Source organism: Cololabis saira, chromosome 3, assembly GCF_033807715.1.
Source record: "Cololabis saira isolate AMF1-May2022 chromosome 3, fColSai1.1, whole genome shotgun sequence".
Classification (NCBI taxonomy): Eukaryota; Metazoa; Chordata; class Actinopteri; order Beloniformes; family Belonidae; genus Cololabis; species Cololabis saira.
Genome location: NC_084589.1, coordinates 18,547,883 through 18,574,750, shown reverse-complemented (window position 1 = coordinate 18,574,750; position 26,868 = coordinate 18,547,883). Strand labels below are relative to the sequence as shown.

General features: G+C 40.0%; 1 protein-coding gene across 1 annotated transcript in view; it reads left to right on the top strand.

The window, feature by feature from the left end:
* Positions 1 to 12,653: 12,653 nt before the first annotated feature.
* Positions 12,654 to 26,868, top strand: part of LOC133440929 (A disintegrin and metalloproteinase with thrombospondin motifs 16) — a 68,101-nt gene continuing 53,886 nt past the window's right edge. Inside the window, exons 1-3 of the mRNA XM_061718272.1 lie at positions 12,654 to 12,897; positions 13,045 to 13,132; positions 16,820 to 17,169. Of these exons, the coding sequence (XP_061574256.1) occupies positions 12,805 to 12,897; positions 13,045 to 13,132; positions 16,820 to 17,169 (531 nt within the window). The 5' untranslated portion in view covers positions 12,654 to 12,804. The remainder of the gene's footprint in view (positions 12,898 to 13,044; positions 13,133 to 16,819; positions 17,170 to 26,868) is intronic.

The window sequence follows — 26,868 nt, the reverse complement described above, 5'->3', positions numbered from 1 at the left end:
CATCCTTGTACCCGTAATAGCTGATCACAGTTAGCAATCACAGATGAGAAAAAAGGGGAATGTGTTGAAAGACTGATAAGCTCCAAGATTTGCATCCTATAAAAATATTGCAAACATTATCAACACCTTCCCCCCACCGTGATTTTTTTTGAAGCTCTGCAAATAGACATTATGTGAGGGATATGAAAATGTTCATGTATGAAAATGTTTTTGTATGTGCAGAGAATTTTAAACTGGACTTAAATGGACAATGTTGACACCTGTTAACACCCATTAGGAAGCACAAAACTCACGCCTCATGAAAGGATTATGGGTAGACCTATGACCGTACCAAGCAATTCAGTTCTGTATATATGAAGAAGATGGACTTCCATGCCATGGATGAATCCATGATATCATTCTGTTGTACTCTAAACTTCTGTTGTTCAGTCAATCCACAGAAAAGTAAAAGCTGTCCAGTCTCCTCCTAGTGGCAAACCATGCCACAACCCGGAGACTGGGTTTGTGTCGGAGAGGGCCTCGGTGGTCCAGGGCTCAGCACGTCCTGCACCACCGACACTCAAGGGTGGGGGGCGCTGGCCTGGTTCCACGCGTCCCATTGCGGGAGCACAGCTCCTCGACCATGCACCGGAGACCGGCCGATTCCTTCTTCTTTCTGTGGTACCCCGTCGGAGCCATTGAGGGGAGCAACGCGGGCCCAGCTCCAACACCCAGGACCTCCACGACTGGTGGAGGAGCGGAGGAGCGGAGGAGCAGAGGAGCAGCACAGGCCCCGCGGACCCCCACAAGCGAGACAATTATGGTGTAGCATCGAGATGTGACTCCACATACTCTCCTTCTGAAGAACCGCTTGTTAAGTCTAAAACAAGCCAAAAACCACTGCCCGATTCCATTGAGGATTCGGCAAGGACCGCAACAGGGGGCATGCCGATGCTCTCACAGGAGATGGCTGCTCTAGGGATGATGGCCTTGCGGAATCGTGCTGCATTGGACTACTTACTAGCTTCTCAAGGGGAACTTGTGCTGTCATTAAAACTGAATGTTGTACATTTATACCCGCAATGCCACAGTCCAAGAAATAACGCATCACTTGAAAGACATTGCTAAAACGTTACATACAACTGTCGCAACTAGTTTTTTGATTGCTTTAAAGAACAGTTAGGACACGTTGGTTACTTGATATTTGAATTTGTTTTGTTGGCTTGTTGTTATTTGACTTCTGATCACATGTTTAAGGTTCACTTGCAAAATATGAATCACTACTCCACTGTAATTCAACAAAAAAAAATAAAAAATAAATAAAAAATTGTGAATTGATGAAGCAGCTTGGCCCCCTGCAGGGGGAGGTTGCCCCAGTTCTACCTCCTGCAGGGCTTTGAACTAGGACCCAACACCTTTGTGTTAGCTTCAAACTTCCTACCCCCATGTAGAAGATCACACCTTGGAAGTTGGTTCAAACAGATTTGAATCACGAGAGCACCCTATGGGGTGATTTGGAGGTCTGTGACAGTCATGGCAAATGTCTGATAATGACATTTGGCCCGAGTCACATCCAACTGTAAATTACTTTTTGTCTCTCGCCTGATTTGTGTATTATCTGGTTACAACGTCACTCGAGTCCCAGGGGAGTACCGAGACTTCCAGCCCCCCACAGAGACAAAGACCATATACGGATTTCCTGATCCCTCAAGGGGTGGTCCCAAAGCTAAAGGATCCTCACATCTGACTGGCTCTCAGTGGGCTGGTTTATTCCTGTAACTTTTGCATAAAAACCCTTTGACTGAACCCATCTGGGTCGACACACCAAATACAGACTTGATCTGTGATGGTCATGTCGACCGCCGGCTGAACTGATTAAAACCTCTCTATACCACGAGCGGACTTCTGAACTGGTTTTTGATAAATTCCACAACAGTGCTCACACATGGATTTACAAATGCAATGAAAGATAAGAAAATATCATGTTAAATTTACAGTAGATGTCCTACCAATCAAGACAGTATTTAGTGTAAATGGCAGTTACAAGTTGTGTTTCCATTACCCCTAGATTTGAGCAAAACCTAAATATCTCAAAGAAAACCCTATAATGGATGCAGCTTTTATTAAAAAAAAACCTGCCAAATATCACAAAAATCTTTTTTATTCTTTCAATAAGTGTTTTTTTAGATAATATTTCAATTTCAATAATCCAGTTTAGCACAACAGTGTAATAGAAACATTATTTGCGCATTTGTAAGTCTTACAGCCTTACTACGCTGTAGTCGGCCAACGTAAACTTATCAAAATCTAGTTTCTAACTGTTTTTGGCCTCATAAATAAGATGTAGTTGTTACTATAACACTACCTAATCGTTATGCATGACTAAATTACATACATGCACTACTTTGACTTTGAATAATCATTTGAGTGACCATCCGCATCATCTGTTGACTACTTTCACAACAGCAGTAGTAAAAGCTGCTTTATGTTTTGGGACACATCATATGCTGATCACAGCAGATAAAACAAACATCTCAACAATCGAACTTGAACTCATATTGAACCGTTATTTGTCCCTAATTGTTCATCAACACTCAATCAATGAGTGTCATGTCTGAGTTAAAGGAGAAAAATGCACAACAATAGGCCGTTTGGCGAGTCGGAGAAAAACTAATTTAACTAAATAAAACCACTAATACAATCCAGCAGGTAAAAATATCCATCATGTCACAAAATATCAAGCAAAAAAAAATGGATGGAAAAATGGCACGTTACAAGACAGAGTATTGGCCTAGAGAGCTGAACTGTAACTCTGGCCATGACTCATGGAAAAACTGGAAGTTTAAAAACAAATGAGACTAATCAAGAAAAGTGGATGCACGTGTGCTAGCACAGAAGCAGGGGAGAAGATTGAACGACAAGCTGGAGACGGAACAAACACTGGGGACCTCTGCTGGCTGAACACATCTGACAAACGAAAAACCAACAAACAAAAAACACTGACAAACTAAGGCACCAAGGAATATGACTGTCCTTCTCTCCATCCATCCGTTTTCTGTCACTTCTCTACATTAAATCGTTTTTTTTTTATTTTAGCAAACTAATAAATCTCCAAAAACACATTTTAACATTCCAAATGTCCTGTACAGCCTTTTCGTTTCTTTTACTACACTTTCAATCATGACAGAAGTTGGCAACCACCATTTCCCCTTCATCCTCTCTCACCTTTATCTTTTCACCCACCTCCTTTTGCTCCTGCTCCATGTCAGTTCTGATCAACCTCCCCTCCGTGATGCTCCGAGGAATTTTACTGCTGCTGTCAGCTAGCTGTGCACGCACCCTGACACACATACACACTGACCAAAATGCATTAGTACAAGCATGCATGTATGGATATACTCAAACTAATATCCTCAAAAATAAATGAATATGCAGAACATTTTGAACAGATGATATACTAAAACACACATTCGACCAGATTATTTTCTTTAACGTAATTGTTAATTAAAATGTCAATTAATTTTACAAAGCTATAAAAGTGTAGGTACTGAATTCCTAGTTGAATTAAGATAAGTAAGGCTGCTTACTCTTAGCGGTGCACAGATTGCTGTGCGGTTCAGACTACATGACTTGCTGTCTTGTAATTGAGAGTTTTATAGTTGCTCTGATGTTCAAACTGTATGATTGGAAAATGGGGTTCACGCACTACATTATGTGACAGTGACTCGGTCACACGAGTGGTCTCCAAACTGATGTCCAAACCACAATTTGACAAGAAAAGATGCATGATAAATGATGCGTAACTATGTGCTTAAAGCAGCACAATGTAACTTTCAGCTTTTGTTGAGTTTGGCGGCTCCTTTGGACAAAAGCGGTAGTTCTTTACCAGTAGTGTGGAAGGGTTCCTACCATGCTCCTCAAAGTTACATAGTGCCAGTGAAGGCGATACAGACCCCTCAGTCCATGACAGAGGTTCATTAAACCTGTTGGAAGTTGATGTACCATCACAATGACTCTGGAAATATTATATTAAGGTGGAAAAGTTACATTGTGCTGCTTAAAGATGAGGGTGGGTTTTTGTTTGATTTTAACAGACCATGGGGAGAAAAACAAGCTGTTTCTACTGAACACAACTAAAAAAGAAAATGAACATAGTGAAAGAATGGATTTGCACCCACTGCCTCATTTTGTGGTAAGACGTGTTGTGTTGTGTCCCTCCTTTATTCACATTCCCCTTCACATTTGTCTTTCTTAAGCGGATCTCATCCCATATCTTGCTTTTTTTAAAGTTGTAACTGGTATGGGAAGTAGCACGATGGCGCCATTCATTTGACGTGCTAGATATGCATTTGCCATTTGCAATGCTGTATAACGCATTAGTGAGTGTTTTAATGCATCTTTGAGTTTTTCACACATAAGGACTGGGTGCAGACAGGTAAGCAATAACTTGGAGACTGGCAACGCAATACACAAGATATTAATTCTCTTCCAAGAAATTGTTTGATTTTGACTACATCTTTACTGACTACATACTATGAAGCATTTTATTCAGGGACAGTCATTACTTGTTTAAGTAAAAAAAATCTGTTTAAAACAGCAGTCAACACTGACTTCTAACACATTAGCATGTGACTAAAAACAAAGTCTTCTGTTCAACTGTTTTGGAATATTTGCACAAGGAGACAGGCAGCATGATGGTGTGTTTGTTACCACCACTGGATAGTTAGCAATCTGTTGCCTCATATTTAAAAGGTTCTTGGTTTGAATCACTACTTGGGTCTTTCTTCATTTATGTGTCCATTGCCTGAAAGGGTTTTTTTCCTGTTAATTTATTTATTTCCCCCAGGTCATAAAACATGCACATTATGTTGATTATTGATTCAATATTGTTCCTAGGAGTGAGTGTGCATTGCTGTTTGTATCTGTGTGGCTCTGTGATGGGCTGATGTCTGAGGTTTGCACCTCCCGTTAGACTGATGACAGCTGGCATAGACTCCAACTCTTAACATTAATTTCAAAATATCAAATAAGATGTTTTGTACCCTTTTTCAGAGCTGACACAATTTTATGACGTCTTATTGAGATGTCTGTGGAGTTTGCATGTTCTCCACGTGTTCCCTTGGGTAGCTAATGGGAGCTATCCTCACAAAAACATGCAGCAGGCCTGGACTATACACTGCCCTCTCTGGCCAGCCGGGGACAGATGGAATAACGTGATCCTTCCACCCTGTCTGGTGAAAAGAAGCGGACTGCTCACTCCTCAAGTTAAGGAGGAGACTTGAGCTCAGTGTATGGCCTCCCGGGGTTGGCAGAGGAAGAGAAATGCCTAGGACTGACTTAGCTACAAGCACCGGGTGAAAAAATGGGGAAACAAAAAATCAGGGATAAAAATATATATTAAAAAAAAGAAATGTCTGTGATAGATGCTTTGTTCAGCATAAACAAAACAAACTAATCTCGCCAATTACACTGACTGGGAATTTTAGATTGAAAAACCTACATTCCCCTTGTCTGCAGTTTAGCCATAAACAGTTTAGACACAATCTTAATACAAGTCATATGTTTAACTGACCAAGGTTATTAAAATGCTGCACCACACGTAGGAATGCTGAAGCAATGCAACGTCAAGCAAGCAAGTAATAAATCTACCAAAAATAACGTTATTATTCCTCAGCCATATATACCATTGAGGAAAGGTTTGACATTACTCCTCAATATCGAACAATTCCTCTGTGATTTTTTTTTTTAGGTTTTTAAAGGCTGTTATTAAGAATTGCTGCTTATATAAAGACATTTACAAACATGACCTGTCCAGAGTCTAAATCTGCCTTTCGCCAAAAGAGAGCTGGTACAGGCTCCAGCAGATGCTTGTGACCCTGAATAAGGAATTGGTAGACATAATAAATGTGTTTTATAAGGTTTCAGGGAAGCATTCACATGACCCTACTCCCTACTAAAGCAAATCAGGTCTAACTTCTCCCCTCCGAGGTGCAGTGAAAGCAGCATCAACTGAAGATGAAGTGGAGATAAAAATGACACTTCAAAATATTATATATGCTTTTTTATATGCTTATATGCTTTGAATATATGTATCTTTAATTATGAAACCAGGTTTTCAATTTAATATGTTTATGTGTATATGTTTTCTTTCAATATCTTGATATAATAGAAATAATAGAAAAACTATTCTGTTGTTTAGCTGAAAAAGTCAAAAATAGCCATGGGATGTTACTCAGCTCATTTCTTCACATGACATGCCTGAGTGCCTCTGAAAATACATGTGGTGGAATGAGCCTCCTTTATGTGTCAGTTCTGTGCGTTTTTACATCCCTGGAGGATGTTGAAGACAGACACTCGGGCAAATGGCCAAGCTAATACAGCCTGGCAGCCAGAAGGCCCAGCGGTCAGACATGGAGCAGACTGAGAGGCATACAGGAGCTCAGCAGTTCAGGGGTCAAAGCACTCCCACCAGACACCTCAGTCCAATCAACAGGAGCCGTATTTATGCTCAACTTCATCCTACATTTTTTCTTTATTTCTCATCCAAGGTTTGCGTTTTTGGTAACTTTCCAATCTTGAAGATATTGTTTCATGTATTCTTGTCATGCCGTTTACACAGATGCAGCATGGGTATTGTATTGCAGTGTTTGCACACATGTTTGAGTCAGAATTGTGTGTTTATTGATGTCTGAGGAGAAGGGGTTTTTCACAGTTTCTAAAACACAAATTTCCTCTGTCTCCAAACATATGGTAAAAATTGTTTCATTATGGCATTTTATCACTGATTAAATCCAGGACTGGCAAACTTGGGTAAAGTTTTGTCTCAACTGTGTAGAATTAGAAGAAGTTTCTATATGCCCTACTTTCTATCTGTGGGCAGCTTCATTTGGGAGAATGATGCCCATTCACCTTTTACAGTATATCCCCATACTAGCGTTCGTATCTTCATTCAAAACATATAGATTATTTATGCATGATAGGATTACTAATCTATCATTTGCATTGAACACCTTACTTGGGTGGAAACAAACCACTCAAAGATTAGATGTCATACAGAAGTGAAGCCATGTCTTTTTTTTCTCTCTTCCTCAGGTCTTTATTGCTTGTTTAAAACAGACAGTTGAATGGAACAATTGACTGATGTTTAATTTCCAGCTCCCGAGCTAAATGGCTTTGCTCAATTTTCTGGATAACTAAAAAGGTAAACATGCATTAACTTTTGGGTTTCAGTGGCCCTGTTGCAGTGAACTTTGCTGCTGAAGTGAAGTTAACAAAATAATTACATTTTAATATGATTTATTGCTCTAATTTAATCTTATTAAGAAAACCACAATGTCTGATTGTTTCAGATTTTGAGAAATTATAGGAACCATAAGGAAAACTGCTTTTAAGCCTGGTGATATGGCTAAAAACAGAGTGAAGGTCGGTATACCATCTTATTTACGATTTACATTTGATTCCTTTCACTCTGATGCTGAATTATAGAGCCGCGGGATCCCCTCAGTAAAACGTAAGCTGCAGTTATTTATCCTGCTTCATGGGAAAAAAATCATCTGGTTTCCTTTTGTTGAGGATGAACTGCTGAAGAGTATGAAACAAACGCACCCCGTCCTTTGGCTCCGACACTCCTAAGCACTTCAGTGAATGATTGTAAGGAGCTAAGAGTTGTTGGCAAACTGCCTATCAGTGCAGCTGCTGAATACAGCAGAGATGGGAGGATGATGAGCGGATTAAACAGGGTCAAATGTCACCTTTTAGACTGTAAACCATCACAAATTACTGATTACCTGCTGGAGGGTGTAATCTCTGGATCAAGTTTGGGTTACAAGTTCCAGACAAATCCTTTCTAATAAACTTTTTTTTTGTTTTATGTACAGTATGTAGGCTGAATTTAAGCAAAAAGCATTGTTTTCCTTTGATGTAACAAAACCAAATTTTTAAAAAGGTTAGGACACTTTGCAAATTTAAATAAAAACAGAATCCAACTTTTTTTAAAGCAATGTAAATCCTTATTCATGAAAGTAGTGCAATCACAGCAAACTCAAAAATTAAACTAAAAAGATGAACAATAACAAAAACGGCTGTACTTACCTTCCACCCTGCATGCTACATCTTTCTTTTTAAATACAGTCACACACATACATACCTAACAAACAAAGAAACTTAACAATCTAATAATAATTGAAATTTTAAAAAACAAAAATATTTCAGCATTGGGGTAAGCTGGCACTCAAACACTCAAAAATAAACGTACACAAACTGAAAATTAGAAAATGTACATATATTTAGGGCATCATCTTGGCTTAGTGTGCAGCACTGCATGCAGCTGTCCTGGTGTTGCCTTTTGTAGTAAGTTGTGCCCTGCTGTGTGTTGCCCCTGCTGTGTTAGGTACAGGCGGTGGCTGTCTTGGCCCTTCTGGTCTTGGCGGTTCCCCCTGTTCTTCCTTCCTCCACCGTCTCCCTCTCCACCGTCTTCTCCTTTCATGTGCTGGCGGTTGGCAGGTGGTGGCATTGGTGCTGCTCCTGCCGGTCTGCGCGGGGTGCTGGTCTGTTGGGTCAGTTGCTGTCTGCGGTGCCAGTGCCGTGGACCGGGGCACGGTGGTCTGGGGGCTGCTGGGGTGGGGGGCCTGCAGGGTCATGGCTCGGGTCTCCTGTAGGATCTGGTACAGCCGTGTGGGGGTTGGTGGCCTGGCGGCTGCAGGTGCCTCTTGGGCTGGTCCCCCTGCTGTGGTGTGGGGATCCAGGGAGCCCATGGAGGATGTTGGCAGTGATGATGATAATAACTACCCCTGATATTGTTTGTAATACTACTAATAACTATGACTACGTTTACATGCAGTCAAAATTTGGGCTATTGCTAATATTCCGGTTACTTAAACATTCGGAATATTCTGTTTACATGGGATATCTGGATCAAACCAGCGACGCACGGAGAACATCATGACATAATTACCGTCATTTCCGCTTCTTCTTCCTGTATCCAAATTCAAAACAAATGCTGCTTCACGCAACTTTTCGCTCACCTTCTTGTAAATCTCGCTATCCCGGTACTTTCTACCGTCTACAAATGTAGAAATGTTCATATCCTTCATTACATTTATAAAATGATTAGTCTCCTCCTCACTCCAAAAGTGTGGCGTGGTCTTGCATTTCTCCGTGTTTTTAAGTACGTCCTGGACTCAAAAGACCAAGATTCCTTGCGAAAAGAACGTGCGCAGAAAACAAATTCATGTTCCGTTTGATCGGGATATCCCGTTAGGCGTTTACATGACCAAATATTCGGGTTTTAAAAGGAGTAACCCAGGGGTCATATTCGGGTTTTTAAAAACCGAAATTTTTTATGAGCAAATTCGGGATTTCAAATGGGTTATTGGTGTTTACATGGCCGTGCAAAACCGGGTTATTGCTAATATTCGGGTTTTAAAAAGGTTATTGACTGCATGTAAACGCAGTCAATGATACCAGCAAAAATGATTTATTGGCCCTATGTTGTCGTTGTTTCTGTAGATGTCTTTAATGTCGCTATTTATTATATTTATTATAAACGTGTATTTACTAGTACGTGTACCTCTCCCTCTCTGTGTATACATGTAATATGTACAAGTGTGTGTGTGTAACACAGACATTCAAAAGTACTTACAGACCATAGAGACCTGCATGCATCTGTCTCTCTCTCTCTCTCTCTCTCTGTCTCTCTCTCTCTTACACACAAACACACAAACAGTATTTTCCGTTTGTTTTTTTCTTTTTATGTCTGTTTGACTTATGTTAGCATTTTCGTCCTTTAAACCACAATTTCATCACTAAGACACATAACACAAACAGCAACCACCACACCACACACACAGTTGCCATAACTGTCTTGTCTTTCTTTCTGTCATGTCCTTTTATGTTTCACATTGGGGATTTTTGTTTCCTCTCTGTCAGAATCAGGAATTCAGTGTTAATAAAATATGATTAATCAGACTGTCAGAGGACTGGCAAAAGACACGCTCACTTTCACACACACCCACACGCCTCAAGAAAACAAACATCTGCTGCATGATTAAAACGCATATAACTCATAGATAATGGTTTTACCAAATCATGGTACTAACCATTACAATAAATTAAGATAGTTGGAAAAAACAAACAAAAACATCCCCCCCCCCACTGATTCTAACTGAAGTTGAGGCAGCAAATTAACAGATACTTGTTGAGGCTAGCTGAGTTACTCCATGTCATGACTCTATTTCAGCATCAACCACTGAAACGCTGGATATTTTTTCAGGCTGGTGGTTTCACCGCTACTGTAAAGACTAAAGTAGCTGCACCAGGCATGCTGTATAGTTCTTTATCTTAGGGGTTGGCATATTTATAACAGCTTTGTTTTAGACGAGTTAGGTACAATAGAACATTGGACTCCATTTGACACCGCCAGGTTGCTCCTCAGACTGACCAGAAACTCAGTGACACCCTGGTCCAGATCTGGGAGGAGAAAGGCCAGGACACCAGCCGCAATCTCACTAAGAGTTCTGACATTGTCAGAAAGCCTGACAATGCAGCAACTCAGTATCATTCTGAGTTGCTGCAATGACATTTCAGCAAATCAGACTGACTTGCTGCAGCTTTTTTTTTTTTTTTTTTTTAGCTTTTTTTCTTTTTTTAGGGGTGTCTTTTCAACCCTCTGTAGGTTTGTTATTTTCATTTTTAGCAAACATAATTTCGTTTCTAATACCTTACCCAGTCCAATGTGCATATGTTATACATATTATGTACAGATATGTATCCCCAGCCACAGAAGCTTGCTGGTGTGTGATGAAGAAAACCCAGTACACTTTATTTCCAAAGATAATTAATCATACAAGAGTTCAGTTTATCACTTTGTGTTTCAGTCTTTTATTTTAGGCTGTGCATCATGAATAGAGATATCTACAAAATCTCTTAATATTTTAACATAACGTACCAACTATGATGTAATCCCCAAATTATTTGCATGCTCAGTAAGATTTTAATATTATAAGTTTATGAACTACTTCTACATGCAATCTTTCACTCATTAGCAACCCTTTCCACCCTCACCTCTGACAGACTTTGCATGGGATGCAAATACATCACTGACTTTCTATTCTGTAACTTGACTATTGTAATTTATTGACCTTTTCCCACATTTTTTAAATGAGTTGTTGGCATCGATTCATAGTTTGTACTTAACATAACAATGACAACAATTGTCATTTCATTAAAATGCACTTATCATTTGGAAAACCATGATGCAAGATGTTGATTTGAAAGTGTTATCCAAGCAAATATAACAAACTCAGAAGTGGGACTTGTCAATACAAAGGCATCTCCCCATCATAAATATCCCAATCTGAGCATCTGTGAGATGCATAACTCCAGGGGCGTCAATTGGGTATGAAGGTACGGCAGCCGCCACACCTTGGCTTCAAGGGAAAATGTAAATGTTTGTTTTTTAAATACATTTATGGAATTACTCTGTGTCTATTTGTATTGATTATTCTATTACTTAATACATATAGAATAACTACAAATGCAAAATCAGAACATGATTGATTTAACTAGTTATTGTACACTGCAAAAACTGAAAATCTTAACAAGAATATTTGTCTTATTTCTAGTTAAAATGTCAAATTTTTAGTAAAAAAAAATCTCATATCATTTAAGACAAGACTCAAGAACAACTATTCTCACTTGTTTCAAGTAGATTTTCACTTAAAATAAGTGGAAAAATCTGCCAGTGGAACAAGATTTTTTTGCTTGTAATGAGAAGATGAATCTTGTCCCACTGGCAGATTTTTCTACTTATTTCAAGTGAAAATTTACTTGAAACAGGTGAAAATTGTCAAATTAGTTATTTTTTTCTGGTGATGACTCTTGTTTTAAGTGTAATGAGATTTTTTGACTAAAAATTTGACATTTTAACTAGAAATAAGACAAATATTCCTGGTAAGATTTTGAGTTTTTGCAGTGTGAGCGAGACTGCATTTGAAAAAGTTAAAATTTTCTTAACCACACAGATAAGCTCCATAGCAGACTTCTGTGAGGAGTATTTGCTGAACGTGTTGATTGATACTCTAGTTAAGTTCTGTGACTCGTAACCTTGCCATACCTTAGCTTCCACTGAATTGACGCCACTGCATAACTCCCATCCCAGTGGCACAAAACAAAAGGTCACAATAAGAGATTGGTGTCAGAACCCCACTAAAGGCTGATTTATGGTTCCGCGTTACACCAACGCATTGCATTGTTCCCTGTGGTGTGTAACCTGCACGGTTATCCGCGTGGACCCATCACCGCAGGTATGGTGCGGGATTGGCTGCAGGCGGGACAGGCGGTAGCCCACTTCCCGCCGCCCCCACTTGCACAGAGGACTCCCAGACAGTCCTGCACTCAGTCTAGTCTTCCCTCGACAGACTCCCCAGAGAAACACTCGGACTCAGTGCCACTTCCAGGGAAGTCTGCGGTCGCCCGGCTCGACGTATCACAGCCTATTTAGGAGAATCACATGGTTCCATTGGGAGTCAGAAATGCTCCGCGGGGGTCACTAGGTAGAAACAGAGGGGGAAGAGGGGCGACGTGGGTGTGTGAGACGGTGAGAGAGGGGGTTGATGTCAGTTTGGGAAAAAAAAAGACATTTACTCTCGGGGAAAGACGACTTAAGTGAAAACAATTGCCCCATCTGGACAGTGCGGTTGTAATGAATGGAGCGCTGCTGTGAGGGAGTCGGAGCGCAGCGCCGTTGATGCTCCGTCTCTGGTTTCAGCCTCCCGGCAGGTCCGCGTCTCGGCCAGCCTTCCGCCGTGTTCAAGTCGAGCTTCAGACATGGCTTTCCTGCGCTTTTCCCGTGCAGTCTGGACGAACTGGACGCAATGCCTGGTGTTTTTTCACCTCTTCTGCTTCTCCACACATAGCAAAGTAAGTCTGACTGTTGCGATCTCTGCAACCCCCGTTTTGCACACGTGCATGTACAGGTCACTAAGTTGCGCTCACTTTCAGACGGCAACTCTTATTGTTGGTGATCATTTGAAAATCAAGTCACATGAACACTTTTCCTCCTTACAGAGTCCACTTTTGACTAATTGCGCTGACTATCCTGCACACAGAGAGCAGTCGGCTCTTCTTCAGTCGCTCAATTTACCTCAACATACAGGTAGGCTTTTTTGTCATGTCCTCTGCAAACTGTCTGCTAGGTTGCAACAGCCCTTCATCAGAGTTCACTGCAAATTTGCGTCGCAACTGAGTGCAAACAGGTTCATGATATCACTTTTATTGTAATACCTGGTTAAAGTCTCGTCTGCATGCATACCTTAAACGCCCCGCAGCATCAACCGGCGCTCACAAATGCTGCGCTACCTCTCTTCACCGCTGGGGGGCGACATGCAACCTGATCAAAAAAGCGCTCGTGTCTGCTGATTTCAAACTGGAATCCAAGCCAATAAGGAAAACTGATACTTCGTTGACATAACTCAAAGGATAATTTTTTTGTGGCGCCTTTGATCACGAGGCAAATGACATAAAGGATAAGTCTTATCTATTTTATATAAAAAAATAAATATAAATGTATTACTTACTTAGTTTTTATGCTGAGTTACCAGTCTCCAACGATGGTAAATTGGTGCCTGCTTCAGTTATTAGTGCAAGTAAGCAGTTAATAGAGTCTCAACTGTCTTTGCCTGGGATCCATGTGCTGAGTCAACAATTTCTTTGAATGCTCATATATGCCTACAAATGTATTCTAACCAACCAACCAACCATAACAGTCAACAGACCCTGAGATCATCTCACTGTTTCTTCAACTATTGATCAGTGTTATATTGCTGAATGTCCACATGAAAGGAAGTATTATAGCTGAGCATGTTCAAATGTTTGTTGACCCTAAGTTCAAGAACCCACTGTTTTATCTGTACTAATGGCACTCAGGAGCCACTAAACCAACAAACTAACAACTGCAGGATTGTGTCTCAGTTTAGCTGACACAGTGTGTCTGTGTTTCTATGTGTGTGTGTATGTGCGTGTGTGTGCATGTGCGTGTGCGTGAGTGCTCTGTTCCCGCAGAGTCTTTGTTTGTATACTGTCCGACATGGGTCACTGCAGCTGTTTTTTGAGTCAGGGTGGGACGCACAAGTCAGTCTGTTTGTGCGTCTGTCTGTGTGTCTGTTGGGGGAGCGGGACGAAGCTGCAAAGATAGAGAAGACCATTTTTGGCTTCATCTAAGTGCTTTACTGTCTGGCCAGAAACTGTCTTAAGCCTTATATATGTGTTTGCAGTCTCAGCTCTCTGATATATCACACTGTTAACACTTCAAGGGTGGGAGGTTTGCTTTCCACTGTGACCTGCCAGTTTAAAACGCATAGTAGCCATTGCATGGAAAAGCATTTTGAATTAATGGATTTGCTAATGAACATATGTCATGTTGTGAGGTAGGGCTTTAAATCAGCCCCAAGGTGCCCCACATGACCGAGTTAAATCCCCAGGCATTCATGCTCCCAGGGATGACACACTGTCTGCCAGCCTGCGTGATTCTCTTGCAGCCAAACCATGTCTCTTTGCTATATTTACTCATAATTCAAGCAGGTCAACTGTGCAGCCACCGAAGCTGCTCCTTATTCTCTAAATGACCTAAGTTGCTATTATTTCTGTGTGCTTTGACCTACAGCAATAAAGACACAGCAGAACACTATCCTACACACACAGAAGCAGAAACTATGACCAAAGTCATGTGCTTCACTGATGCTGATCTTTTATTTGCATCTTTGATGTTCTAAGACACAGTTTAACAAGATCAAAATGTTAAAAGGTTTTGATGTTTTATGTTGTAGGACAGTACACAATTTTATAGAGAAGATATTACTATCAAAGGAATATAATGTCTGTGTTGAAACATTTTAGGCAACAGTCATGATCTCTTACATCCTGAAAATAAGGGAGAGTTTAAAATGAGGATGCGCTTCTTTCTTCTTTCTGCATTGTCTGATTTCTCTTAAAAAAACTCAGGATGATAGTAAGGAGTCATCTCTTCTTTGGATTTGACCTTTACTATCTGTGGCTTGAGTCCATTTAGACATTTAACTGGTCAAAGAGGCTACTCGTGCGACTCGCCACCATCCATGTTTATGACCTGCAGTTATCCCGCTCAAGCTGCAGTAAAACATTTGGTCAAGAATGATTCACTCTTTGAAGAAAGGCCTACTTTGGAATGGTCCAGAAGTTGCCCTTTTCTTTTAACTACCTTTTGGACACCAAAAAGGGCAGCATGTTTTATATTTTTCCAAATATAAAGTACATATGCAAGTAGACGACGTCCGGTAGTACATCTTTTACTGAGCAATACGGTCAAAACTGCTGCTTTGAAAGTTTATATCCTTGAGAATTTCCACATCTTCACATATACAGAGCAAAATGATAGGCACTCCTCATCTTGTTGTTAGTCTTAATTTTAAAGGTGGACTAATTATTGTGCTTGCTTACATGAAGTAAAACCACACAATGTTCAGAACAAAAGGACTCTACGAGCAGAAGTCAGCATTTAGTGTGACCTCACTCAGAACCAAACACAGATTTCACTCATTTCAGTGGACGGTCCCATACAGATGTTTGCAATGATATTCATTATCATCCAGTTCTAATTAGTTTTAGGAGATCCAGGTTCCTGCATGTTCTCTTTGTGTTTTAAAGTGACTTGAAAATAAATGTGGATGTCATTATTATAATTTTGAAACCACAACAAGCCTTTTTGCACAGTTCTCTACGTAAACCTAAAACAACAAAAGATGTTCAAGCAGTTCCGAGAAGAACTAGACAGGAGGTCAATGAAAATTTGGTCAAACCAAATGCTTGGTGATTCACTTACCAGGAAAACTCGCTCAGTATACATTTCATGTGGGCAGGGAACTGGGGGAGCAGTCTGAATAACTAATTACTATGAAGATAAAATTTGAGTCATATATTTAGAGTGGATTGGATAATAGGTATGGGGTGTCTTGTCCTGAAAACACCACCCTCAAACGCCGCTGGGTCAGTTTTCATGACGCCACCACCAGGAGAGCTCTGAGTAACAGTGGCATGGGAGGAAGCTGCTGCTGAAGGACTTTGATTGACAGATATGTTTTCCACTTAGCTACATGCTCTTTTCCAGATGCTTCTAAGGCTAAAAATATAGTTGCTTTTTAATTATGTATTCATGATGGCATTTGTCTGAAGTGTTGGTTGTGCACCTTCTGTGAATTTATTGCTTCATCTATGCAAAATGCATTATGGAGGTGATCAGTAAGGGTCTTGTAGGAGCAAATGTGTCCAGATATCAAGTGTCCTTGATTAAAGGGGTTTAAATTAGCATGAGCCATCCAGTGTCATGTGACTTCTACGAGCCGTTCAGATTCTGCTCCCTTTCGTTACGTAACGACGGGAGCGATTTACATCGGTCGGCCTCCGATGCGTGAAACCACGCCCACAACTAACTCCGCCGGCCGGAGCTTCCGCCATTTTTTTCGTAGCGGTGTATCGCGTCATTCAGGCAGCCAATCAGCACAGAGCCTCATTATCATAGCACCATCCACTCAGAATCCAGAATAGAGAATGAGGTTAGAGAATTTATTTAGCAAAACAAAATCAAAAGTTTGTTTTTAAGACATTCAAGGCCTGTTTAAAATAGGTATTAGATGCCATAATAGGTCCCCTTTAAATATGAATATATTTTGGCTTGAAAGTGTCTGCCGTCTGTCTGTGGATGCTGTGGTTACATTTTAGTTCAGCGTTTTGCTTTTCTTCAGATTTTGTAACCAAGATTTTGTTTCTTCCCTCCTCTTTTTTCCTTGTCATCACCGTTTTTTCCACCCAGAATATGAGATTGTGACTCCATATGAAGTCAACCAGCGGGGCGTGTACATCTCTCATGAAATAGCGCACCATAAGCGCAGGAGGAGACGTAGATCGCTGAGTCCAGATGCAGACTCCCCCAGCAGCGGTGAGACGGTGCACTTCCGGCTGAGCGGCTTGGGGCAGGACTTCCACATGGAGCTGAGCGAGGCCTCGGAAAGCCTCATCGCACCTGGTTTCACTATCCAAGTCCTGGGAAAGAACGGCACCGAGAGCCTCAGGGCCTACCACCAGGACGACCTCTGCTTTTACCAGGGGTCGCTGAGGTCAAAGGTCAACTCCTCAGTGGCACTGTCCACATGCATGGGGATGGTGAGTTTCAACATGCACAGAGTCAGGTTGCAGAAGGGGCTGAGGAAGGAGGAGAGAGAGGTTGTGTGGGTTTATCACTCTGGAAGTCTGTGGGAGACTTATCCTGAAAGTTTATCTCTTGGACAGTTCAGCTTTAGTTAACTTTCAGCAGGATTTGGGTTGATCTAGGAGTGTTGTAATGGCATTCACTGACCTCGACAGAGTAAATGAACCTGGGAACCGGAGAAATTTGGCTCTTTGTGACTTTTCTGATAATAGAAACACAAAGTGTTAGGGTTCTTATCAAGCCAAAACCCAGGTGGAGTGAAAGAAAGAGGTCATTGAGCTATTCTGGCTTTCACGTGAAAGATTAGAAACTGATTTAAAATTGAGTTTAAATAAATCAGATAATAAGCAAAGACAAAAATGTGAGCTGGACAGGAGTGAAAGGATTAAACATTTTTATTAAAACCAGCAAGTACAGTTATATCAAACTTAAGCTCATTTATCATTTCATATTTTTTTCCTGACATATTGTAACTTTAACCAATTTAGACTTCATGATGTTTCTGTTTATGGAGATCTACAAAAAAGAGGAAAAGAGAAATTAAGAAAAAATCCCATCATTCATCATAATTCCATAGGATTCTCTACCCCAAACAGGACCTTGTCATTCAGGACCTTTCGATGTAATTTTTGTGAAAAGTTTACTTAAGATAACTGACTTCTGGCTTAGAGCACAAGGGGACTGTAACTCAACCCTGATTGGCTTAAAGAGTTTAAGATTCAATGGAAAAAAACAATGACTAAACAAAAAAAAAAGAAAATAAAGAGACAAGAATAAAGGAAAATTAAAGGATATAAATTAATTGCAATATAGAAAAACAAAAAAAAGAACATTCACAGACATAAATGAACAAATATGAAAGTGTTTTTAATCCAGTATGGACAGTGAGCACTTTGTCTTTTTCATCTGTGCGTCACTACTCACAAGTCGTTCCACCTATATCTTGCTTTTTCCTAAATAAGTGAAAATGTACAAGAAGAAAAGTTACATGTTTGAACACCACATCATGTTTGGCGTGTCAGCAAGGAAACTGCTCAACAGACCAGTGGCAGAGAAGCAGCCTGTGCACATTCATTAGCTGACACAAACATTTTAGTCAAGCAATGGAAAACTACATTTGATATTCCTCAACACTAAGTTGCGTATTTTCCTGGGCTGGTCTTTACTGAGGTTTCTGGAAGAAATGAGCCTTGAAATTCACAGAAATAAATTGAAACAAATGCCTGGAAATGAAATGGACTTGTACAGAGAGAAGTCGGTTACTGGGATGTGGCTGGATGACATCTAGTGATTAAACTATAATGGCTGTGGATTTAAAGTTTATATATACTTCCTAAGAGTGACACAGTCTTCCAGCTGATATTTAGAGCTAAATCTTTTACTAGATTCTTGGTGTTCAAATGATAAGCCATATAGGTAAGTGTGTTACCTATAAATGAAAACATGTGGACCCAGGGTCTAGTTCTGTCCTTGTCCTGGTGCTGCTTGGTGCTACGTTTGTCTTTCTTTCTAATACTTTCTTCACATTGCTACACTTCCTTTGTATCCTGGGGTCAATATCATTGTGTCAAAGCTAATACTGCTAAAAATTCTTAAACTCCTTATACTTAGTGAACTAATTCCCAAACTGTTTTGTTTTATAATGCTTGCTGAATTTAAACTGTTGCCTTGGTGGTCCTCTCATCTCATCTGTGAGGATAAAGGAAATATTACTGTAAAAATGACATTAAGTCATCTGAAGTAAAGCGGAGCCACCGAAAAACCTAGTCCATCCCATATGTTTTATTACGAGAACAAAGGGTGTCCATAATCCTCTGATATAATAACACGCACATACATTAACAGGTCAGTAATCTAAGGAACAATAGACTGCAGTGACTTGTAAACTCAAACTTGTCAAACTTGCAAAGATGAATGCATTAATTCAGAACAGTAGTCAAGCGTTGCACCTGAAGCATTTCTTTTGTTTGAACAAAATGAATGTGCACATTTAAACTCGGGATAGGCTTTTGGTGTTTTTACAAATTTTTTTGTTTTTAAGTAGAATGAATGCCAGGCCTCTTTGGGCTTATTTGGGGTTTATATTTGTATAACAGAGGTCCACTGCTGCGCCTGAGAATTGTCCTCTAAAACTGCACAGAGTGAATGACCCATCTCTAGGGATATTTCTATTTATTTCTTTATTTTGAAATCCTGTGATTGGTTGTCCGTGTGTGTTCAGATTATATCCCAATAAAAGACTCAGCCAAGAAGGTCCAGGGTTGTTGGGGCTGTAAATGTTATTCTCACGGCTGATGCTGAGTAGGATGGCCGAGAGCTGCACATCAATGGGAAATACTTTTTTCATGTGAATTAGGGGACTTCGAGAGCTACAGTATATCAGTCAAATTTATTTAAACATTCAAAAATATGTCCTATATGGTCTGGACTGCATATTTTTTAACCAGAGCATATTTTCATAGCATTTCCTCGTCAGTCGGCAGCTGATTGTAAAATGAGCATTCCCTTTTTATTTCTTTGTGAAATTAAAATCTTACTGGGACTGCCTCAGAATAGAGGTATACTATTTGAACTTCCTTACCCACGGTTCAAAGCTGGTTTTGAGCCCCTAAAGGTTTTCATTTTTCTAAACCCTAATGTATTAAGGTGTATTGCTCAGGTTATGGGACCATTTCTCACAGTCACATTGTGGGGAATTGGATCACCTCTGGAGAAAAATAGCAAGTACCTATAACATAAATCATTACACTTACACTCCTCTCCTGAAGTCATGAATCTCTCTAAAACGCATCTGTCTTTTCTTAGAATTACACATTTAAAGGTAAAAATCTAAAGTCCTGCAAATGTTAGCTTTGACTCTACACCATTTTCCTCAATCAGTCAGCGGAATAGATGAATGTGTTAATCTGGCCTTGTCCACATCTCAATCACATGTTTCGGGGCTTTTTTATATAAACATTGTGCTTGCAGGTATGCAGTTTACTCTCAGGCAACAAGTGTACAACTGAGTGTAGCAGGACAAAGAAAAGATGGAATAAAAAGCTAAACTTATCAAATAAAAAAACACCTGTTTGTTTTTGTGTCAAATTTGCAAAACTGCATAACTGTGACCACTGTACTGTGTTGATGGGGTGGAATGTCTCCACCTAAACTAAAACCACTACTGTCATAGTTTAAAACCTTCAGGTAAAACTCAACCTCCAATTTCATGTAAACAAAGGCCATCTTCACAATTAGAGCAAAACATAAGTAGCCTATTGACCTTGCTTGTGTTTATTTAGTTTGCTGACTTCTAATTTCCTCAGATTCTTTTTTTTTTTTTTTTACAGTTTATCCAAGTTAGCTGTATAATCCCACCTTGGAAGTAGTCAGGATCAGTTCCCCTTAATATTTCACATCTGGCAAGGCAAGGCACGTTTATTTGTAGAGCACAATTCATACACAAGGCAATTCAAGTGCTTTACAGCTATATACAATCACAATGAGGCCAACAAAATCCTTCTAAAAACATAAAAATTAATATTTGATTCATTTAATTAAAACTAAGAGTGCAGGTAAAATCCTTTCCACCGTCATATGCACAGCTAAATATAACTGCTTTCAGCCTGGATTTGAACACTGTCAGAGCTGAGGCCTGTCACATCTTCTGGAAGACTGTTCCAGATTTTAGGAGAATAAAACTGAAGTGCAGCTTCACCTTGTGTAGTCGTGACTCTGAGCACCAGCAGGAAACCACTCCCTGAGGCTCTCAGAGTCCGAGTTCATTCACATGGCTCTAACATGTCAGAGATGTACTTGGGGGCTAAGCCATGAAGAGACTTGTACACAAGCAAAGCTGTTTTAAAGTATATTCTCTGAGTGACAGGAAGCCGGTGCAGAGACGCCAGGACTGGACTAATATGGTCGTGTCCTTCTGACGGATTTTTAAGTTCTAAAGAGAGAGCTGATAACACTTTTTCTTTGTTTTTGTGGACCACTGAAAATGATTTCAGTTTTGTCTGAGTTTAACTGTAGAAGATTGTTTTGCATCCACACACTGATCTGTTTGATGCAGTAACACAATTAATCTACAGGACCATGTTCTCCTGATGTCAGTGACACGTAGATCTGAGTGTCGTCTGCATAGTGGTGGTAGGACACGTTATAGCTAAGTATTAGCTAGCCTAATGGAAGCATGTACAGATTAAACAATAGGGGCCCAGTATTGACCCCTGGGCACAGTTACAGACACAGTTACAACAAAGTACCTCCTGTCCTCGAGATAGGACCTGAACCAGTTTAAGGCAGTACCAATGATTCCCACCCAGTCTTCTAACCTCTGTAATAAGATCACATGTTCAACTGTGTCAAAAGCAGTTCTTAGGTCCAGCAGAACTTAGACAGAGACTTTACCTGCGTCTGTTTTCAGGCGGATATCGTTTGTCAACTTGATCAGAGATGTCTCCATGCTGTGGTGGGCCCTAAAGCCTGATTGGACAGTCCGGAGAAAGTCAGTAAGCTGTTGGTATACAACCTTTTCTGGAACTTTGCCTAAGAATGGCAGGTTTGATATGGGCCGATAGTTCTTCAGTACTGTGGCATCAAGAATGCTCTTCTTTAGAAGAAGCCCAATGACAGTAGTTTTTAATGCCTTTGGAAATGTTCCAGTCTGAAGTGAGATGTTGACGAGATGAGTGAGTTGTGGTAACAAACTGCTCAGTGCAGACTTTAAAAATCTAGTCGAAGGCAGCACGTCGATGGACTCAGACTACACATGATCTCTTCGACTGTTTTGTCAGTGACAGGTGTGAAATTATGGCATTTTTAATGCCTTCAACTTCATCATTAAAGAATATTGAAAACTGATTACACTTAGATGTAGAAATGAGTTCTATGGGCAGTGAAATCCAGAGGGTTTGTTAATCTGTTCACTGTAGCAAACAGGACACGAGGGTTGTTACAGCAGTTTTTATTGATTCCCTTGTTATATGCAAATTCTGGTTGAACACGCATAACTTTTCTTTGTAAATCCCATGATGAACCTGGAGCTTTGACTTGCACCATTTCCTTTTGGCTCTCCGGCACTCCCGTCTCTGTGCCCTGACCCAGTCTTTTCTCCATGGCGCATTTTGCCCACTTTTAACCACTCTAACCTTGACAAGAACAACGGTGTCCGAAACTTTTGAAAACCTTGATGTGTATGATTTCAACCGATCCTCAACATTAGAACACGGGTTACTTTCAAACCTAATCATTTCCATAAACTGTGTCCCTGTGCTGTCATTTATACATCTTCCCTGAACAACTGCAGACTCAACTGCTGGTTTGGGAGTAACATCCACATCAAAGAAAACACAAAAATGATCAGATAAAGCAACATCCACAACATCCGCATTTGAAATAACACCCTTTGAAATAAGAATGTGCCCCCTGCTGTGGGTGGACTCAGTCACATGCTGAGTTAGACCAAACATTTCAAGGACAGCAGTGACTTCTTTAGCCTGCTTGTCATGGGCTACATCTGCATGCACATTTACGTCCCCTGTTGTGACTAAACAGTCAAAATCAGTGCACACAACTGAGGCCCCGTTTACACGGAGCAAAAATGGAGGCGTTTTCATGCGTTTTGGCCGTTCGTTTACACGAAAACGGAGCTCAAAGTCACCAAAAACGATCATTTCTGAAAACTCCGGCCAAAGTGGAGATTTTCAAAAAGTTTTCACGTTTGTGTCTAAACAGAGGAAAACGGAGATTTAGGCTTCAGAACGTCACATTATGCAACAGAAAAATCGACGTAAATCCTACGGTGTAGGGTACGCGGCGACGCGCGCCGTACGGTGCGCGTCGCCGCGTACCCTACACCGTAGGCTCTGCGTTGGTGTAACGCGGAACCATAAATCAGTCTGGAAGTTACATGTGTCATTTGTTGATGTTTTTTCCAGGATTCTGATTGGCTGGCATGACGTTAACAGCGTATTTATGCAGATTTGTGTAAACAAAGAGATTTTGAAAACGATCTCGTGTAAACGATGGAATTTTTCAAAACGTAGAGGGGGAAATATCCGTTTTTGTAAATACCCGGCTATGTGTAAACGGGGCCTAAAAGTAAATGAGTAAAATCATCAATAAAACATACCGTGGTGGTTTGTGAATGTTTGTTTTATCTCCATTTTGAATTACATCTACTCAAATGATAAAAAAAAACGCCAAATGACAGTTTGTGGGTGACTATATTGTCCCTGAATATGGCACAAACACCCCCACCCGTCTGCTTTTGTTGTGATACAGACACAAAATGAAATGAGGTGGACTAGACTGAACTAGAAATTACAACCGAGCTGTCTTACCTTCCTGAGACTATTATGCTCTGTGGTTTCAAAGAAGAAATCATGAACCACATCATTGATGGCTGATTTTACTGATATTTCTAATAACACAAAAAATACCACATCTCATGGACATGTTAGAAAAGTTAGAGAAGTGAACTTTAATTCAAAGATGTGCTACAACATGGTACATAGCTGACCAGACCACCTGAGAGTTTAAAGTATACCTTTCACTTGGACAAGTTTCCTATTTTACTTGCTAAAAGTTAATATTGACCACAGGAACACGACACCAGGCCCTAAGAGCAGCATGATACAACGGAGATGAGACGTATTCATCTCTGATATTTGCTCCTTTTGAGAAATTAAACTTCAGTTTACTAGATTCATAGTGGCTTTAAAAGCTCATGTTAGTCTTTCTCCGGCTGACTGCTGTGCATGAAAAGAAAGATCAGAGTGAAAGTGAAAGACGCAGAGATGAGAGCAGTAAGAGTCTTTAACTCTCTCCTTGGCATTTTGAAGTGTTGAAAACCCCCTTGTAGGGAGTGTGATGTTGTAAAGTACAAGATGACTTTTTAACTCCCCCCTTTTGGCAGCTCATATTGTGGTTAACCCAGCTGTGATGACAGTAGAGAGATCAACCATAAAAATCCTTAACTTACAAGCGGGGAAATGGTGAAATAAAAGTCGCAGGCCAATCCCACTAACTGCTCCGTTCATCCGCCAAATACTTTCATATTCTGGACAGTCAAACATGTGGAAAGGGAGCTCATAAAACAGTTCCTTCTCTACGTGGACTTTTCTAGGGGTGAGGATGGGTTTAGTGCAGCGCTTGCTCTGCAGACATTGTTTCAATATGGTACCATCAATCTTTTATTTTCTTTTTTAAATTTCATTTCCGATACGTATTTTGTGTGAATTCCAACTATATTGAAATCACAACTTAGCGTTAGGCTTCTTCTTTTAATTTAAACTGAACATCACATGACTAAAACAGGATTTTGAAAGAGAACATCTGGACACACTTAAAATATTTTCACTTACTTTCTGTGTGGGACATTAAATCTCTAAGTCTCTTATTAAACTTAGCCTTCAAAGCTCTGTATTTGTATTTTTGGTCGTATTTACTTCATTATCCATGTGGTTTACGTCCTCCTCTGTTGCTAATTTTATTCACCCTTCCAAACCCTTCTTCCTTTTGCATCTCCGGGATTAGCCGAGTGCCTTGCCACTACAAATCAGTATGAGGGCATATGTTTTCCTCTTGTAAAAAGATTGGGTGTGTTTCTGGCCTCAGGGATGGTAGTAGTGATAATAATAGAACGTTGCACACTTGTCCCACCTCTGGGATTTCCAAGCATATATGAAGGACGGCCCGCTGATGTGATGGAGCTTTGAAAAGCACGCAGTGTGGTCTAGATGAGATCACATGAAAACAAAAGGATGCCCTCTTTCATATGTTATGTTTTGGTGTTTTCCAAAACGAGGGAACGTGCACGTACGATCAAACATCTGTGTGAAGGACAAACCTAAGTTGATCTGTCATTCCTTGGTTGTGGAGAACTGGCTGTTCCACACAAGCCTTATGTGTTCAGCCTTTATCTTTTTGAACTGACATGAACTTTAACAGGTAACTGAGGCCTAGAGAGTCCACAGAGTCTTTAAATGTTTGAATTTCCTCATAATCTGTCTGATCACTGCAAGTTCTGAATCTGACCTTGCAGGGATATCAACTCCGGGGTGTATTGACAACCGTCTAGGAAGTATTCCACTTGTAAATAATCTGTAGAATTCAGTACTCTAAATAGTCTGAAGATGACCTTATAACCCTTCCCAGATTGATGGGCAGCAAAACTGCTTATTTAGGAACTCTGTTGATAGTTTTCCTCCTTGGCAACTGAAAGCCTCAGATTAATAAAGTGACAACATTTCTGTGATAGTAAAGGTCCTCCTATTTGTTGAGGATCAGTTAAGATCCATAGTAAATTTGGAAATAGAAACTTACTTGTAATTTACGTCTGACAACACAAAGCCATATTTAAATCCTTAACTCCAGATGTAATACATTTACACATTCAACATTTGTTTTCTTTTCTTATTCCCTTTCATAAATTTGGGCTGTGGAATTGCTCTATATCTGATTATTGATTTTGTGTACAGTTCCCCCATACTTTTTTTCCCCAGATTTCTGGAACAGTTATCAAGAACAAAATTCTAATGAAATCCCTGACAGCGGAACAATATTCTTTTAGTCTCAATTTGAAAAAGAGAGAGATAAAAGAGAGCGATTTATTGCTAACATTCAGGTGCTTATAATGCATCAACGCCTCCCTCCTTTATTTCCGTTACCTTTTTTTTTTCTTTGGCCCGCCCGCCCCAGTCCTGTTACTGCTTGTCTGGATGAGTCTTGACTCCAGAGTCCAGCTGTTTGTGCCCTCCCAAGTAGTGTTTCAGCATTTTATGACTGCTATTTGCACCTCAAGGAGCACAGTGTGTAATCTGATAACTTGGGCTATTTAGGAAAGGCTCTAGTGTGACATAATCTCCTAACATAGTGGTGTGTATACACACACTTAAAAAAAAATGCAGATGCATGCTGTTTAAACATAAATATAGCTTAAACATAAAGACTGTGTGCAGCATTTTCAGAATGAAAGCTTGTTCCGTCTTTTTTTTTATGGCTGTTGTGTTTCAGAAAACAAGATGGGATGCATGCTGTTTTGGTCAACAAATGATCTGAAATCGATGTGAAAAACCAAACACATGCACATGTAAACACATGCGTATTGTCATTCCAAAGCTGTGTAGTATTTTTTTTTTCTTTAATGAGAAATGTGTTATACGGTCTACATATAAAATTGCCATGTTGTCTTTAACAATTTTACAAATAAGACTATTTCAATATTCAGATAAAATGTCTTAAAACAGTACAAATTAAATGAAAAAAACACTATTAAAACAAATGAAACGAACACCACAAAGGTTGTTCTTTTACCTCATCCACGGGGACATGGACATTATTACAGTATAAAGATCAAGATTCAAGTATTTCTCATTTGACTCGTAAAGTTCTTCCATTTGTGAACAATAGTTTAGAAAGACAATGCTGAAAACAAGATTATCTTTCTGATTTCTAACACTCACTTAGAAAACTGTGATCACACAAAATCTTTCGCCAGTAAACATAGTCACAAATTGAGCTGTAAACAGTACACTACACTTGTGGGTTGTATCTGTTCTACCTGGGATTGGTACTTACTCTATGTAGCTCACTATGTAGCTCTGAAAAACAGATGGGAAAGAGCTTCAAGTTATCAATAGATATTTGGGACAACTCCAGCAGTAAGA